The following is a 19,472-nucleotide window of genomic DNA, read 5'->3' as shown; positions in this document are numbered from 1 at the left end:
GGTCTATCTGTAACTTTCTATCTTCAGAGCCACTTTTTACTTTGAGTCAGTACCTGGAAATCTCATGTAGCCTTTTATAGTATCTTTTAACGGTTCTGCTGCCATTATTATTTTAAAGTTGTACAGTACCAAGACATACTTTGTATTTGCTGCACATTGGCAGATTGCCATTGGCAGATGTTTGCTTTTGAGAACAGAGGAGCCAGAGAAAGTGTGTGGGAGAGTAGGGGATTATTTTGGTAAATTCTAATTTTAAGAATATTTTCAATTTTTTTCTTAAGTAGATGTTTAACTGTATCCTTAGTATTATTTTTATAGGTATTGCACAGGTGAATAATAAGGTTATCACTGCTTAAGGGAAGCACTAAGCAACTGCTTACTGTTGGCCATATTTTCCTTATCTCTGTTATTTTTTGAAGGTACCTGTTTAGAAATTCAAAAGATCTATGATTATTTTTTCTTTATTACATATTTAAACAAATAAGGCAGTAATTATTTGTAAAGAAAAAAGGTGACTAAATTGAAAGAAAATTAACATTTTTTTTTTTTTTGAGTACCTATGTGCTAGATGCCATGCTAGGTGCTTTATATATATCTAACCTAACAACAACAGAAAATTAAGAAATTAAAGCCACATTTTAGGGAGCATATGAGTTTTTTCTAGCTGTTATAAATTGTTTAGTGGATTGTATACAGTAATGATAATATTTTCACTGAAGAGGTTGATGATGATTTTTAAATTTCTGTTATGACTTGAAAACCAGACATAGAAAAGAATCCTAGATTCGAGGGAAGTTGTTCTAGTATGTCACAAGAGAATACTTTGCAAAATTAATGAAACATGCTGTTCTACAGTGCAGTTCCTAAAGAGAAGGACAGACAGTGCTTTAAACTTCGCCAAGGAACTGATAAGAAAATTGTCATCTATGTGCAACAAACAACTAATAAAGAGCTGGCCATTGAAAGGTAAACATTTTTAGTAAATTCAGCTTAAATATAAATTCTGGTTTTTATCAATCCAGTGGAGTAACAATATACTGTATTCAAAATATATTCGGAAGAATTTTGTTTTCTGGGGAATTCTTTTGGTTACTGAAGTAAATACTTTGTTCACTTTGAATTAGCTCCTATAAATCTTCAGCTAAGATTTTTTAATATGCTGACTTTCACTATGTGATAATGAAAGACACATAGAATTTGTTTATGTAAATTAAAAGAAGTAAGGTTATTTGGGCAATACTAGTTTATTGATAATTCTAATGTGTCCTTTATCCATCAATAAGAATTTTAAATGACCTAGTTTAAACATCTTTTTCTTTATGTTACCTTCTTTGCAAATTTATGCCTGTTCTTTCTTTGCAGGTGTTTTGGTCTTCTCCTTAGCCCAGGAAAAGATGTACGAAATAGTGACATGCACTTGTTAGATTTGGTAAGACTTGCTTTTCATTTTAAGTTTATACACTATTTCCTTGATAAAGGGTTCACTTTATCTGACCTGAATTTGATGGTAAAGGACTTTTATGAAGGTGTTCTTGTGAGCTACAGTAGCAGTAAACAAAGTTAAGGAATTTCCTCATTTCTGACTTGATATTTACTAGTCTGACCTTAGACCTATTTAGTCTCAGCCTCAGTTTCTTCACTATATAATAGTGAATAATCCTTGTTTATAATTTAAGGTTGAAGTTAGAATCAAAGAGAAGGTTCACAAGAGAAGTATTTACAGACTATCATGAGTTTTATAAATGTAGGTAGTATTAGTATTGTTGCTATTGTGAAAATCTTTATTTTCAAAACTGAAATTTATGTGATAATTATGCACTTGACAGAAGCATTCAGCATAGATTCAGGTGGTAAATTTCTCTGAATTTGTAGTTTGATATGATTGCTAAGCATTTACTTCATAATTTTTCAGGAGCAATTGCATAAATAATTGGCATATCTTTTATTTTAACTGCAGTCAGGCTCATTCACATATATTTCTACCTGTTTTAAAAATATCTGACCCTGTTTCATATTCTTATATTTTTATGACTCCTATTTTTTTAAAGGCAGCAAAATAGGAATTAGCTGTTGTTACTTTATTTTGGCATTAATGTTTGTCTTTACTCTTTAGGAATCTATGGGCAAAAGTTCAGATGGAAAGTCCTATGTTATCACTGGGAGCTGGAATCCAAAATCTCTACCTTTTCAAGTTGTAAATGAAGAAACTCCTAAAGGTGATGCAGATTGCTGATACCACGAACAGAAATTTTAGTCCCCAAAGATACCCAAACCTTAGGACCACTTATTTGACAAATATCAGTATTTTCTTTAATTCTGGTGAAACCAAAGAATTTGTTAGAGGTCTTTGAGTTTATTATTAAATTTGACCTATGAACAAAGTATCATTCCCCTCCCTTATTTTTCCCTCCTGTCTCTTAATTTTTCACTTCCCTGCTTCCTCTTCTATGTGTACTTACTTATATACAGAATCCTGAATTTTGTTTTTGTGGAAAGATAATGTATGCACATATGGTTAAAAATTAAAAGGATATGGAGGGAAAAGTAAGACTCTACTACGGTCCTCAGGGCCCTACCCCCAAGGGGACCATAGGGACTAGTTTCTTATAGCTTTTCAGATATTCTTGTGCAGAAACCACCTTTTTCAAGTTATTTCCTACTGTTTCTGAATGTCATTTAGTGGCTGCATAATATTCTCTCCTGAAAATGTAACATTATTTGCATATCTAGTGCCTCCTATTGAGCATTTATTTTTTCCCCTTCATTTTTTTCTTGTTACTCATAGCACTATAGATAAATGGATAAGTTAACCAAGATTTTACAAGTTGTTTTAAAACACTCACCACTGTTGGTGAGAGTGGCATGAAGAGGCCATATGCCACTTTTGCAAATCAATTTGACAGAACATTTTATAAACTTTCATATAATGCCATCACTAATTCCAAGGAGTCTACCGAAGCAAAGAATTCTCAGTATAGAAAAAGAGTTTTCAAAACAGCAATGTATCTGATTAGTTTAGATTTTGGTTTAATTAATGGATTACCTTAAGCTATCTTGAAAGTTTGTGAGAAAAGTAACTAATTTTACATTAATTGTATGAGCAAATATATTTCCATTTTTTTTTTATTTGCTTCTCCCCACCTCTCTCTCTAGATAAAGTACTGTTTATGACCACAGCTGTTGATTTGGTAATAACAGAAGTACAGGAGCCTGTTCGATTTCTCATAGAGACAAAAGTCCGCGTTTGCTCACCTAATGAAAGATTATTCTGGCCCTTCAGCAAACGTAGTACTACTGAAAATTTCTTTTTGAAACTAAAACAGGTACTATACTTTTTTATAAATATGGGAGGGAGGTAGATAAAGGAGAAACTATTTTTGAGGCTGATTTACCATGGACTTAAGTTGTCGCTTTTATCTTTAAACAGTCATGTGTATTTTAAACATGTTAAGAGAAGTGTCTTTTATTTTTACCCACCTATTTATCATTTTTCTTTCTCTTCATTTCCTCAAGAACCAGGTTCTCGTCTGATCTTCCTTGCCTTCAATCTGGAGAACTTATTTTAACATTTCTTCTGGTGTCCATCTACTAAAGTCCTATAACTCTTAGACTTCTTTATCTGAACATGGTTTATTTCACCTTCATTCCATTGGGATATTTTCACTGGCTGGAGTATTCTGGGTTGACATTTTTTTTCCTTTTAGCACCTTTGATGTGAAGTTAGGGTGCATTTATTGATACTATTTCTCTGTATGGAATGAGTCACTTTTCCCTGGCTGCTTTTAAGATTATTTTTTATCTTTGATTTTCAGACATTTAAATATGATGTGCCTAGGCATGGTGTTCTTTGTCCCACTTGGGTTTGCTGAGCTTCTTGAATTTTTATTTATTTATTTGACACAGAATGAGAGAGGGAGGAGAGGGAGAAGCAGACTCCCCACTGAGCAGGGAGCCCAGTGTGTGGCTGGATCCCAGGACTTTGGGTTCATGACCTGAGCCAAAGGCAGACACTTCACCTACTGAGCCACCCAGGTGCCCCAAACTTCTTGAATTTTTCAATTTTTGTTTTGTTTTGTTTTACCAATTTTGAGGAAAATCTGGTTTGTTATTTCTTTTTTTTTTTTCTTTCTGAATCTTAAAAAAAGGGGAGGGCTTAAAAACCCTTCCTACAGTTTCTTCCCCATCCCCCCCTTTTTTTTCTTTTCTTAATTTTTTTATTTTGGTTTATTATTTCTTTCTACCTTTTTTCCTGCCCCATCACTTTTTTTCTCTCCTAAAATTCCACTTACATATATTTTAGTCTGGTTGTTTTGTTTTTTAAAGATTTTATTTATTTGACAGAGATCACAGGTAGGCAGGGAGGCAGGCAGGAAGGAAGGCAGAGAGAAGGGGAGGAAGCCGGCTCCCCGCTGAGCAGAGAGCCCAATGCAGGGCTTAATCCCAGGACCCTGAGATAATGACAGGAGCCGAAGGCAGAGACTCAATCCACTGAGCCACACAGGCACCTCTCTGGTTTTTTTTAAATCTTATTTTTTTTTTTTTTTTCTGTTTTTTCTTCAGGTGGGATATCATTTTAACTCTCTTTTGACATGTCTTAAAGTTGGCTTGCCCCTTTCATCATCCCCAATTTTTTATTAAACTCATTCAGTTAAGTTTTGTTTTTGTTTTTGTTTTTAATTTCAGGTCTTGAACTTTTTATTTCTGGAATGTCCATTTGGTTCTTTTTTATAGTTTCTGTTTTCTTATGAGATTTCCTCTTTGTTCTTTCAAGAAGATTCTCTCTTACATCCTTCAGCATAATTATAATACTGCTACTTTAAAAATCCTTAACTGCTAATTCTAATGTCTGGTGAGTCACATTTTTCTGTTTCTTTGTCTAGCAATTTTGGATATGTTAGATATGTTAGACATTTTTTAATAATAGATTTTTATGGTCTATTATGTTATGGTCTCTTTTGAGTATCAGTTTTTTAAAAAAAATCTGTCAGTTAATTTGGTCTAAGTCAAATTCTACACTCTATTTTACCTGTGGTGGGCAGCAGGTGAAATCTTTTAGTTTCCTTCTTTTAGTTTTTCTTGGCTCAGATTCCCCACTACTTATCCTTTTTTTCTTTTCTTTTCTTTTCTTTTTTTTTTTTTTTTTTTTTTTTTGCTTTCCTTTCCTTTGTATCAGAACTTCTTGAAAAAAAAAAAAAAAAATCAATTCCATAGTGACCTAAATTTCTAAATCTGGTGGTCAGTCAGAGTCTTCATAGTCCTTGGCCTTTGAGCAGATGATCACTCTCCCCTTCCTTACCCTTTCACTTAGCCTTCAGAATATCTCAGATTTACCTTGGTCCCCCAGCCTCAACCCCTAAAATGTTCTCCGTACCTGTCTTCACTGTCTCAGTTCATGGACATGTTCTCCTAATTGTCGCTGAGAATTTTACTTTGATTTTTCACACCCCATATCCAGTCTGTCAGGAAATTCTGTTTACCATCAAAATCAATCATATTCTGGCTGCTTCTTAGCACTTAAGTTACACTAATCTTATTTGAATTGTCACCTTTACCTGAGTTACTGTAGTAGCCTCTTCACATCTCCCTGTTTCTTTTTGTGCATCCCCCCCACTATGTATTCTCAACACAGCAACCTAAGATCAAATCATATCACTTTTCTGCTTATAACTCTTTAAACCTATTCTACTCCGTAAAAGCCAGAGTCCTTTCTGTGGCTTTTAAGACACTGTGTCGTTTACTGTCTGTTGTGTCATGAACTAAATTCTCTCTTACTGCTCTTCTTCCTTGCTGCTTCTGCTCTAGCCATGCTCTCAGGGCCCTCTGCTATTAACTGTTTCTTCTGCCTTAAATGCTCTTCCAGTTTCTCACTTGCTATTATTCACCTTTTTCAAGTTCTTACCGTCTATAAATTTGTGCTTAGATTGACATCTTAGTGATGCCTGACTGCCACATGTAACACTGCAGTTTGTCTGCTCTTAACTTCCAGCATACCACATAATAAATTTTATTTTGCTTATTATCTGTTTTCCCTGTTAGAAACCTCTATTAAAACAGTATTCCTGATCTGCCTTGTTCACTGATTTATCCCAAGCATCTAAAACATAATAGTTCTCTATAAATATTTGTTGAATTGATTTTTACTGACATGTAACTTCAATTTTTGGTTTTACAAAATTATAGTGTTGCTTGTGGGTTTACTTGAGTATACTTTCTGATAGCAATAAATATTTTAGTTCCACTGTTTTCAAGTTAGCCCTTTTGGTTATAGTTAGAGAAAGGTGGCAAACAGAAAAGGAATAGAAATTTCTCTTCCGTGTTATCTTAGGAGACAGAAAGTAAACCTGGGCCCCAGCACTGTTCTCCCAGCTCACCACTGTGGCAGCAGAAAAGAATTAGCATAGGGTTATCAACTAGAAGTTTGCTTTGGAATCAAAAAATGTGGATATTACCACTGACTAGCAAGTACCTTCAATCTGTGAGCCTGTGTACTCAACTGTAGATTGGCAGTGATTGAATCTTCCTCGTAGTGTTATTGTGACATTAAGTGAGAAACTGTATAACACATTTGGCATATGGTATGTTCTTCATATATTTTAGCTGTTATAGAGAGGGACTGTGGAACCTTAGTGAAGCAGAGAAAGAATAAAAAATATTAAGTCATGGAGGTGCCAGGGTGGCTCAGTCAGTTAGGCATCTGACTCTTGATCTCAGCTCAGGTCTTGATCGTAGGGTCATGAATTTGGGCTCGTGTTGGGCTCCACACTGGGAATGGAGCCTACTTAAAAAAAAAAATACTAAGACATGAAATCAGAACAACATTGATTATTATTAGTGGATCAGGCCCAGAAGAACAGCACTTCAGAAAGAAAACCAGTTTACGGGTATTATTTTAAAAGTTTAGGGAGTAGGGATGATTCTTAAGTGTTTAGAGTAAGAGATGATAAATAGAAATTCTTTAATTTTAGTACAAATTTGTATGTAAGAAAACATATTCTCTTTAATTAGAGAGTTCTGTCTTTTGAATCTTAGTGAACATAAATAAGATTCCTCTCATCTCTCTTTTCCCTTTAGATCTTATAGAGCCTTATATTCAAAGACTGCATGAGTTTACAGGAATATTACTTAATGTGGTTTGGTCTAAAGTAATATATCTAAGTAGGCTAAGAAATGACTTAGGCGGGGTCAAGTAGCCAGAAGCACTTATACCTGAGACCTAATCCAGTAGTCTACTCTAGACTCTCTTAAGGTTATAAGCTAAACATAGGCCAAGTTGTCAATATTTTCTTTGCAAAAAGCAGAAGTTTATATGTGGAAGCTAGGAGGAGGGCAAGGAATTCCTGAGAATAATCTTTCATTTTTCTCCTTATTTGGGTAAGTCTTATTTTGGGGGTGGGGGGAGGAATTTTGTGAGGGGTAGGGAATAGGAAAGAAGAGAGTGTCTAGAATTTAAGCAACTTGTTGCTGTCTTAATGCACTTAGAGGACTGTTAATCTCATTTCTTCTAAAATAATAAACTAAGTTTATTCTCTTCTTTATATTTATGGTATTAAAAAGTAATAACTACAGTGGTTGAGAGCCTACTGTGGCCATCACTGTACTAGTTACTTTGACTTTTTCTGTCCTATAATTATTATAGTGATCCAGTGAAGATAGTATTTTCATTTTTATAGATCCAGAGATGTAAAATTGATTTTATGGAATGTTGTGTGAACAAGATGCATACCTGAGCCTTCTAAGAGTTCTCAGTCAGGGTTATTTTCATAGAAATATCCTCCTTTTAGGATTTACTTAAATTAAGGAGCATTTAAAATTCTAACCCTTTTGTAGTTCTCATCAGACTAAAAAGGAAATAGTGGTGCAGACCAAATTTTTTAAATATACAGCATATAGTTTCTGTTGCTATCAATATGGGAAAATAATTATAGAAATTTGTTTAATACATGTTTAAAAATTGATTCTTTTTCCTGTCACTAAAATTATCTGATGACTCTGTAACTCCTCTTTAGCCTGGAAGCCTACCCACCTGTGAGTATTATTATATGAAGATGGCATCATATTAAAGAAGAAACTTTGAAAATTAGTGGGGAGAGAAGCACCTGGGTGGCTTAATTAATTAAATGTCTGACTCTTGGTCTCAGCTCAGGTCTTGATCTCAGGGTCATGAGTTCAAGCCCCACGTTGGGCTCTGCACTGATCGTGGAGCCTACTTAAATAAATAAATAAATAAAAATAAATGGAGAAATAATGATCGTTCTCTTGGATTTAAATATTTAGAATATCGTTTAGTAGAAGTGGAAGAAACTGGTCTGAAGACTAGGTTTTCCAACTGTAGCATAAAGTGAATTTAAGAGCAGCTAAGCATTCTTAAAACTATAGAATTACAGAATTTTATTGCCACAGAGAAGGTGTCTTAGAATCTTTTATGAAATTATTTTATAAATGATTTCTACATCATTTATAAATGATGTCTATAAGACTAAGTATGTGGCCAGCATCACATGGGCAGGTTATTAGTATAGCCATGTTAGAAACCTGAGCCTCTTATATCTCTTTTGGAGGGGGTGTATATTTGTGCGCGTATGTGTGCGTGTGTGCGTGCCATGCACACGTATGCAGTAAACCACTGTGCCTGTCAAGGTAAAAAATGCGGAAATGCTCTCTGTACTAGAGATCTTCTACTGCTAAATCAGGAGGCACGTGATATCATGGTATTCCACTATTTCTGAGAAGTGTGATCACTGGGTTCAGGCGGTAACCCCTGGATTTCTCCTTTGTAAAAGTAGTCTTCTCTTTGCAGTTAGCAAGTAATGTTTGGGGTGTTTTTTTGGCAACTTCCAAATACCCTGTTCCTCAACAACTTTCTAACTACTGGTTTTAGCATCCTTTAGCATTGATGATCACTTGAGTTCATTCACATATTTTCAATAATAATTTCACATTGCAAAGTTTTCTTCTTTTACATTTATATGTTTCTAATATTGAATATCTTAAATACAGTAACTGTAATATATTTATTTGCTTTATCCTACTTTATTAAAGAATTTAAAATGACAGTATTGCGGGAAACACCCTTAATACAGATCTTTCTTTTATTGCTTCTAGCATATTTATAACAAAATCTTTATAAGCTTGTAAAATGATAAGAAAAGGTACTATTATATTTATTTTTGAAATACAGATTTTAATTACTTAAAATTTCAGTGAGGACAAACATATATTAATACAATTACTGACGGGGTAATTAAGCATTCATTAATAAACTTGTACCATTTTTAAAATATAGATGATGCCACACTGCAATTTGTGTACAATTTATGTTGTACAAATTTCTGTCAGTTGGAAATAAGGTGCATATTTTAATATCAGCATATGAAAATCAGTATGTAAACATCTAAATGTTCCAGAATATTTAGTATATTCTGAACTTGTTTTGGGAAAAACATTTATTAATATACCTGTAATGTGTAGATATAACATAAAATGGATGTATATAATATGAAATTATTTGTGTCTGTAGAGTTTCAAATTCCCATTTGTTGATATTCCTTCCAAAAATGTCGGTATTACAGTTAATAATGAAACTATTGAGTGAAGTTTAAGATTTTATGGAACTTTTTTCCCCCTTTGAACATGTTCCAGTAAGATTATAAAATGAGTGCTGTGTTCAAAAGCTAATTATAAAGAAATTTTTTTCCATTATTGATATGTTACCTTTTGACATATAGTTAGGTTCATTTGTTTCCATATTTTCAACTTGGGGTATTTGGGTCTTTTTTTTCTTTTTGGTTTAAGTTTTTGAGTATTTAAAATACAGTGATACAAAAGTCAAGATTATGTAAAAATGTACTCAGAAGTCTTAACTTTAATTCATGTTTCTCCATCCAAACCCATAAGTAACTATTATTAGTGGTTTCTCGGTTATCTTCCCAGTATTTCTTTTTGTGAAAGTAATAAAATACTCCTATGTACTTTTTAACTCCCTTTTTAAATACAAACTAGCCTATGTACTGTCCTACACCTGGCTTTTTTTTTTTTTCTAAGATTTTATTTATTTACATATGAGGGAGGGAGAGAGCAGGGGGAAGAGCAGAGGGAGAGGGACAAGCAGACTCCTTGCTGAGCACAGAGATGGATGGAGTGCAGAGATGGACATGGAGCTTGATCTCACAACTCTGAGATCAGCCAAAATCAAAATCAGTAGCTTAACCAACTGAGCACCCAGGTGCCTCTTTAGAAATCTTCCTCATTCTTAATGGCTACATAGTACTTTGTTGTTTGGATGAATCATGATTTGTGATTTTTTAATTGTCCTCTATTGATAGATTTGGGGATTTTTAAAAATCATTTGCTATTCCAAATAATGTTGTAGTATAACTTTGTGCATAAGTTGTTTTGATTTAATGAAAGTGCATCTTAGAGTAAATAATTTTGCATATGTAATTTTGTTATATTTGCCAGATTTCCCTTTTTCACTGTTGTAATCATCGGGATGAACAGTATATGAAAGTACCTACTTCTCCATAGCCTTGTCAGGGGTATGTTGTTAAACTTAAGGATCTGATTGTAGTCTTAATTTATCCTTTGATGAATGAAAACAAGCCCCTTTTTTTCATATGTTTAAGGGTAATTTTACTCGTTTTCTCTCACCTGTCTTCATATTTTTGGCTTTTTGGTTTTGGCCTTTTTCTTTTTTAGTTTTTAGAAGCTCTTTCTGTATTTGCAAGATTAACTCTTTGAGATATAAATTGCAAATATTTCTTCTAGTTTGTCATTTGTCTTGTGACTTAAATTATGATGAGTCTTTCAGCTTTTTTGCCATATAGTTTATTTTTATGTACTTGAATTTATCAAGTTTTTCCCATTAAAGCTTCTGGATTTTGGGCGCCTGGGTGGCTCAGTGGTTTAAGCCGCTGCCTTCGGCTCAGGTCATGATCTCAGGGTCTTGGGATCGAGTCCCGCATCGGGCTCTCTGCTCGGCAGGGAGCCTGCTTCCCTCTCACTCTCTCTGCCTGCCTCTCTGCCTACTTGTGATCTCTCTATGTCAAATAAATAAATAAGAAATCTTAAAAAAAAAAATTAAAAAAAAAATTCTGGATTTTGAGTCATAATTAGAAATACTTTCCCTACACCCAATAATAAAAAATATACATACATTTTCTTCTATTACTTATATGTTTTTGTTTTTCTACTTTTAGATCTCTGATTCATTAGTGTTTTATTCTGGTATATGGTATAAAGTATGTGTCTGATTTAATCTTTTTCCAAATGGTCTGAGAATTTTTTTTTTTTAAGTAAAACACTATTGATCTTTGAACTCTTTTAGATAGTAATTAACTGTTTCAGATAGTAATTTATAATGAATGAAAAAAGGAAATCCTATTCTTTTATCAAAGTATAATACTTAAAAGTTAAAAATCATAATTATAAATTTAGAATAAACATATGTCATAGATTTTAATTCAGTTCACTGAGTAATGAGGGAGCCAGTATTTGGCTCTACGTATTTGAGGAACTTGAGTTGATACAGTCCTTCTTTTAAAAAAAAAAAAAAGTTAGAACAAGATTGTTAGGTAGAAATAAAACTTGACTACTATCTTATAGGTAAGTTTGGGCTATCTTTTCTACTCGACAGAAGTCATTTGCCTATCTATTGGACACAATCTGTAGGTTAATATATAGCTTCATAGAGTCTGAGTCTTTAATATTAAGTAGCTAAGTCAAAATCATTTTATTTATCTAGAATATTAATCCTTAGGTGGGCAGGTTGAAACAAAGTTGGCAAAATATGGGTCAAATCTGGCCTGGTCTTCATTTTTGTAAAGTTCTTTTGGAATATAGCCAGACTCACTCATTTAGTGTCTGTAGGTGCTTTTGCACCATCATGGCAGAGTTGAGTAGTTGTGACAAACTGATTGCCCATAGAGCTTAAAATATTTACTCTTTGGCCCTTTACATAAAGGTTTACCGACTCCAGTATTAAGCAGTGCTTCAGGATGATATCGAAAGTGCATGTTGCTGGGGCACCTGGGTGGCTCAGTGGGTTAAAGCCTCTGTCTTCGGCCCAGGTCATGGTTCCAGGGTCCTGGGATCGAGCCCCACATCGGGCTCTATGCTCAGCGGGGAGGCTGCTTCCCCTCCTCTCTCTGGCTGCCTCTCTGCCTACCTGTGATCTCTGTCTGTCAAATAAATAAATAAAATCTTTTAAAAAAAAAAAAAAAAGAAAGTACATTTTGCCACTAATTTGGTCTTCCAAGATTGGTATAATTTTTTCAAAAACCTACATGAACATTCAGATGATAAAATCTACTCTGCCTGATACTTCTGTACCTCATGAACCTTTTAATCCCCCTCTCTTGTATTTTTACTTTATGCTTATACATCTTTCTCATTGATGTAGCCACATTTCTAGTTGTCTTTGTATCTTTTCCTGTATTTCTGCCATTTTGTCCAGCTCTGTATTTTACTCTTTTTCCCCCTTCTTAATAAGCTGGCTATAATGTGGTATATTAATATATTTAAATTTGGTCCTGGGAAGTTTTATATTCTTGGTTCTTAATTTTTAATTTAGGTGAGTTCAAACTGCTATGTGTTTGCCTCAGAATGCAAACCAATTTGAGATACAAAATTTTTATGAATTTCATTAATCTCTTTTCTACCACTCACCTTCTCCTCCTGACCCCCAGTTGTAGCTTTCAGTTGAAGAAAATTCTCTACATTGCTTTAATTAAGCTAAAGGAGTGGGAAGAAGCATGGAAATAAAAGGATTCTCTAAAGAGAGTCTCTAAACTGTGTTAAAATATTTAAAAATTTTTTTCAGGTTGCCTGGGTAGATCATTCAGTTAAGCATCTGACTCTTCTTTTCAGCTTATTAGGTCATCTCAGTCAGAGTCACGATGAGCCCTTCATTGGGCTCAGAACGGGGTATGGATCCCGCTTAAGATTCTCTCTCTCTCCCTCTGCCCTTCCCCATCCTCTCTAGTTCTCTAAAAAAATAAAAAATAAAAACATTTTCTCAGGGATAGTTTATTTTTTTTAAAGATTTTATTTATTTTATACAAAGCTCATGCGTGAGAGAGAGCATGAGCAGAGGGAGGACCAGAGGGAGAAGCAGACTCCTGCTGAGTAAAGAGTCCGATGCAGGGTTTGATCCTAGGACTGTGGGATCATGACCTGAGCCTAAGGCAGAGGCTTAACTGACTGAGCCACCCAGACACTCTCCTCATGGATAGTTGCTTGTAGGAAACCTTGAAAGACACCTTAAAGTAACTAGGAAGCTATAGATTGCTAACACTAAATATTGGTAGCTGCATGTATGAAGACACTAAGTAAAACTGCAGAATTAGAATCCTGCTAACCCATTTTCTTCTGGATTTTTAAGTCTAAACATATTTTTCTATTTAGAAAGGTTACATTTAGGAGTGCCCGGGTGGCTCAGTCATTGAGCCTCTAGCTCAAGTCATAATCTGGGGGGTACCGGAATTGAGCCCCGTGTCAGTCTCCCTACTCAGTGGGGAGCCTGCTGTTCTAACCCTAACCCTCTCTCACTGTCTCTGTCTGTGTCAAATAAATAAAATCTTTAAAAAAGAAAAAGTTGCATTTAGTATAGTCATTCAAAGTAATACCTTTTTCTTCTCATATCCTGTATGAAATCAGAAGCGTAGTAATCAATTAAAAAGTAATTGTACTACTTAGTAAATAACATTTTTTCATCTTCAAGATAAAGCAGAAGGAGAGAAAGAACAATACTGACACTTTATACGAAGTTGTGTGCTTGGAAAGTGAATCAGAGAGAGAGAGGAGGAAAACTACAGCCAGTCCCTCAATTCGCCTGCCACAGTCTGCATCTCAGAGTTCAATGATACCTTCTCCTCCAGAAGATGATGAAGAGGAAGGTAAATTGTAGGAAGAGCTTAATTTCTATTATGGGGTGGTACACCATGCACACCGTTATAAATTTATCAGGGAATTGATAACTGTGACATAGCATTTGGAATTCTTTCAGTAAATACTTATGAGAATGTACTGTATGCAAAGGATCATGGGAGATTCAAAAACGATGAGCACAGGACCTTCTTTAAAGAAGATAACTGTAAGCAAGTTGGAAAAAATGAGATTTATAATTAGTGCCTTTTTTAAGAATCAGCATGTGCTAGCTTCGTGTATTAACACATTTTTAGAGCAAACTTGACATAGCTTCCACCTAAATAAATGTTCCCATTTCAACTGATTCATTTTACAGGGACAATTTCACTTGCCAAAATGCAGCTTCCACACATGACTTCCATAAAATATGAGTATTTAAATATACAAATTCATGTATACATAGTATTGGATTTTCACGCTAATAAACATTAGGAATCAACCACTTTTCTTTTTTCCTCCTCTTTTTTTTTTCATGGTTATATCCAATAACTAATCTGTCAGTCTCTGTTAAAAGCTGCTGTATAGAAGTGAGAAGTGGAGAGAAGGAGCACAGGAAAAACAAAAAAGTTTGGGAGGTATTTTCTAACCTATAATTTTGTAGCAGGACTTTATTTTTGTAAAGAGGGAGAAAAGCTGATTATGGCAGAAGGTCATATGAAGCATGTGTCTGTGTGAGGTTCACAGAAAGTGGAAATTCATAGGGGCAAATCCATTTTTTATTTTGGGGAGATGTGGCAGGACATCATGAAGAGTAGTTTTTGAGCTGGGACTTTTAAAGTGCAAGAGATAAATGGGCAGGTCTGGGTATTTCTGGCTAAGAAATTGCATTAACAAAGGCCTAGGGGTGACAAGAATAATTGGGTTAAAAGAAATGCATACTAACGGTTAAATGTACTTTTTTCAAGTTAGAGTCAGCCCTTACTTTCCAATTCCCATTGTACCCTGTAACTTTCACTTTTCCAATATCTAATATTAATGGCCACCAGTTACTAGATGGCTTTATATGTGGTAGGTAGGTACTTAGTTTAAAGTAGAATAATATTTTGTTTATATAATCCTCACAAAAATTCTGAAGAATGAGATTTCTATTATCCTTATTTTGCACATAAGGAAATGGAATCTCAGAAAAAGGAATTTGCCCAAGGTCAAACAGCTAGAAATAGGCAAGGAGGATCTTTGTCCTGTTCTGAAAGTTAGCATTCTGAACTCTATTCTCTAGTCATCTTGGTGCATTTAGTTCACGTAAAGCATTTTGAAGTGCAGAGAAAGCACGTATATTGTTTTGGGAGAAGTTACAGATACAATTTGAAGTCTTCCTGCAGAACCAATTTAAGTTATATGTTAAAGCTGGGAAAGAGAATTGTTCTCACTGTTTGAGACTGTTCGAGACTGTCTGCTCTATAACTGGTAGTCTTGAGACTTGTAGTTTACCTTCTAAGTCAGTGCTGCTCAAGATGGACGAGCAAGTAATAGTTTAGAGAACTCTTCTCCCCTTAAACTCAGCAATAAAAACAGAACCCACCACAAACTTGAAAGACTCTGTTTTTATGCAGCCAGAGAATGGTCAAATGCTGAATCTCAGTGCTGCAGATTTTAAAGAGTATCTGTCTGTTACAAAGTTTGGGCCCAGCTCAAGGTTAACATAGACTAATATCTAGTTCTAATCTATGGCAGGCATACATTTTTCAGTGGAATTGAGGAGTTCAGAGGGGCTCTAGTAACAGTAGTTAACTAAGAGAGATAAGGACCAGTAACAGACCATGGAAGAGTTAGGGAACACCAGAACACCAAGTTTCATAAAGGACAAAAGTGTCCTTTTTTGCCCACATTGTTTCCCTAGTGTATAACACAATTCTGTGTGTGTAGTAGATGCTTAGGGGATACTGGTGGGATGGGTTTCCCACCACCATCTCAGCCCCCAATCCATTCCCATAGTGCAAGAGTAATGACAGGACCATGGGGCTGAAGAAAGCTGTGCAGTCACCCCACCTCTTCATTCTCTAACCTGTATGTGGACCAGGGAGACCCATCCTGTTGTCATATGTTTGCTCCCTAGAAAGAAATGGCTGTAGTCCTCTAGTAGAGAGGCTCCTTGTCTATAGGACATTTCTGTTCCCAAGACAGGAAACCAGCAGGTAGTAAGGGGAGGTATACAGAAACAATATTCTGAAACTGGTTGCCTGGTCCCTGCACTCCCCCCCACCCCACCGATATCCCTGTCTTAGGTAGATGGAGCTCTAAAGACATATTTCAAACTGCTACTGTCAAGATATGTTGAAAGCGTCCAAAGCAATAAAAGAGAATTTGGTAAGACAGGTTTTTCTAATCTCTTTAAAGGAATTGTCATCTCTGGTACATTTTAGTACATTTTTTATAGCTGCTATTCCCCAAAGAGTTGTTGTGTTGTATTGATATTTGAGTGAGTAGAGAATTACTTGAGGCATTAGAAAGTAGGGCAATTCTGGCCAAATAGCGAAGTTGGGAAAGTTTATCTTCATGCCCTCAAGCCTTTCTCTTTTCCTAATTTATCCTATCTCTCATTTGTAGCAAAAGAGGTCTCACTTACATTGATTCTGTGTCTTCCCTATCTCACCATCAAAACTGATGCTACTGTCCAAGGTGTTATAATGTAAAGAAGTAATAAGTATCATGGATTTCTGAGCTGTCCATAGTAGAGATGCAAATTCATGATGTACTCATTTAAGGCATAAAGATCCAAACTTTGTTTAGGCAGGTTAAGCCAGGAAACTTAGACACAGCATTGGTGAGGACACTTAGAAGTACCGTTGTCCCCTATTAGTAGAACTAAATTGTAGAGCCACTATGGAAGGCAGTTTGTCTTAAGTTTCAAAATCCTTAAAAGTATGCCTTTTTTATCCCAGGAAGTCCACTTCTGGGCATATACCCAATAAAAACAAGAGTTAAGTTCCTCCTGATACTATTTGTAGCAGAAAATTGAAAACTCCCCAAGTATTCAGCAAAAGAGGATTGATTATGTAAATATCTTAGTCCGTGTTTCCCCCTTTCATTACACTTTTAAATTCCTCTCACAGGCCTTTATCAGTGTCATTTTTTTTTACTGCCTTCATTTCTTACAATCTTTAAATTCTTATTTGAGTTTACTTTTCTTAATTACTAGAGTTAAGTTTGAAACGACTCATTTTGGTCTTTTTAAATATTTTTGTGCTTTCTATAATAAATGTATGCCACTGTAGAAAATTTGGAGTCCTGAAAACATAAAGGAGGGGGGAAAGAAATCATAATTCTGTCACTCAGATTGTAATTGGTAATGTCTTAGTATAATTTAGTCTAGACTATTTTCATCATAGTGAGGATTTATTAGCTCCTGATATTTTTATTTTATGTGGCATTTTGCCAGATTATTAATGTAAACCCATGTCAATATGTAATTACATTGTAACTATGTTTCATAATTTAACCAGCCTCCTATTGCTGCTCTCCTATTGTTTGTAATTTTTTAAACTGTGGTAAACAAGACTGCTATATATTTTCAAGAATAAAGTTGTTTGCTTTGGAAAAGGAAAAAGAAGATACCATATTTTGAGTCTTAGAAATGGCTCTTTTCTGCAGTTAACATAATGTGGACTCTATGGAAAGCAAAAGGGAAATAAAGAGGTTACTGCAACATTGTACCTAGGATCATTTTTATTTCCTTTGTATTTATATCTGTATGCTAAAGGAGAGAAATAGAAATTAAGACTTTACGTTCCCAGTAAAATCTTTTAAATTTGATTGTTATGTTTCCATTCATTCTTCTGGCTAGCATAGCCACTTCTGTTATCCTTTTTTGTGTTTTATTTATTAAAGATAATGATGAACCTCTCTTGAGTGGATTTGGTGATGTATCCAAAGAATGTGCAGGAAAAATTCTTGAAACATGGGGAGAACTCCTGTCAAAGTGGTAAGTTAGAATAGTTCTCCTTTTCATGTGTAATTTTCATTTTATGGATAGGGTATCTTCTTCTAACTATAATATCCAATTTTGGAACTGTTCTATTTTTGCAACCTATTATAGAAACCAAAGTATGGGGTTTGTGTTCTAAAATCTCTGTTTTTATAGATTTATAAGGGTAAGTAGTGAAGATCTGAAATCACCTTTAATTTTTTTTTTTTAATAAATGTTATTTATTTACTTGACAGAGATAGATAGCAAGAGAGGGAGCACAAGCAGGGGGAGTGGGAGAGAGAGAACCAGGCTTCCCCCTGCACAGGGAGCCTGATATGGGGCTCAGTCCCAGGACCCTGGGATCATGACCTGAGCCAAAGGCAGACGCTTAATGACTGAGCCATGCAGGTGCCCCTGAAATCACCTTTCAGAATATCAGAAACGTAATAAAATCTCATGGCTGCAGAAAATATTAATTCAGACATGGCATGTATGGAGAGAATAAATCATGAAAGCGCTCCTTTTTATTGACGTGGTTAGGAACCACTGACTGGTTAAGATAATACATAACAATTAGACAGTACACAATAATTGGAGGTTTGGAAGACATTCACACAATGCATAGAGCCAGAGTAGAGTCCTCAGGTGGGATTTCTCCTTATCTGTGTTACTTACCTGAAATGACAGAGTGTTATGAACATGCTGTATATTGACTGCTCTAACAGTTACTTTTCCTACTGAAGCTTGTAAAATTCAGAAATTTCTTGTCAGCTTGACAACAGTGTTAAGAAGCACTATCCTTATAGACTGTCTAGAAAGGATACACTAGCTTCAGGTGTTTCCTCATGAAACCAGAGATGTCGGGTTGGTAAGACATTTATTTATAGTTTCCTTTTTCCTCTCTGTAGGATGCCAGTATATGCTGGGGCTAAAAAAAGCTTGAAAGTGATCTGAGCACTTCTCTATTTCTGACTTTCTGGTTGTTAAGGTTGTCATGTAAGCTCCCCATGGGCCTCTTACTTTGGGGTCTGATTTTTCTCAGAAAATTTAACTGTTGAAGGCTTTCACTCTATTCTTAGAAAACTGTGTTTCAGCATTTAAAAATCTTCCATGTCCTTAAGGGATGGGACTACAAATGGGCATGCATCTGCTTCCAACGTTCTCACAGTGCTTTACACTTTCAGTGAAGCGTGTTAGACATTGGGAAATGTCAAATGTGTACAGGAGGAGAATGCAAACCAAAGCATGGTTTTTCTTTATACAAGTGGTTTTAGTAAATGAACTCTACAGAAGCCCCCCCTCCAACCCCCCTCCAGGATACAGTTCTCATTTATTTTTTATATTCCTTTAGCAGTCAGGAGACAAACCTGCTGATGCTCTCATCAGAATTATATTTTCAGTTCAGTGAATTTGGAGTGTTTGGACTGCTGCTGGCAGGCATTTCATCTGCATAAAAAGGTTTCTACTCTAAAATAGAAATGTAATTGAATCTTGACATGGTTACATAATAGTTTATTTAAAATCATTCAGATCCAACATTTAGACTCTAGATTTTATTAGATGAACTCACCACAGTTGCTGGGAATTTGCTTTATTACCATATTTTAAAATTTATTTGTTAATTAACTAATACTATATCTTT

The 19,472-nt window shown here is 35.0% G+C and overlaps 1 protein-coding gene across 5 annotated transcripts in view; it reads left to right on the top strand.

The window, feature by feature from the left end:
* The window catches only part of RABGAP1 (RAB GTPase activating protein 1), a 156,285-nt gene that overhangs the window by 49,658 nt on the left and 87,155 nt on the right, over positions 1-19,472 (top strand). For all 5 annotated transcript variants that reach the window (XM_046023285.1, XM_046023283.1, XM_046023281.1 and 2 more), the window contains 6 exons: positions 856-966; positions 1,363-1,429; positions 2,114-2,216; positions 3,154-3,323; positions 13,718-13,892; positions 17,752-17,845. In XM_046023285.1, coding sequence (XP_045879241.1) covers positions 856-966; positions 1,363-1,429; positions 2,114-2,216; positions 3,154-3,323; positions 13,718-13,892; positions 17,752-17,845 — 720 coding nt within the window. The remainder of the gene's footprint in view (positions 1-855; positions 967-1,362; positions 1,430-2,113; positions 2,217-3,153; positions 3,324-13,717; positions 13,893-17,751; positions 17,846-19,472) is intronic.

The sequence above is a fragment of the Meles meles genome, chromosome 11, assembly GCF_922984935.1.
Source record: "Meles meles chromosome 11, mMelMel3.1 paternal haplotype, whole genome shotgun sequence".
NCBI lineage: Eukaryota > Metazoa > Chordata > Mammalia > Carnivora > Mustelidae > Meles > Meles meles.
This window is presented reverse-complemented; position numbering and strand designations above follow the sequence as displayed.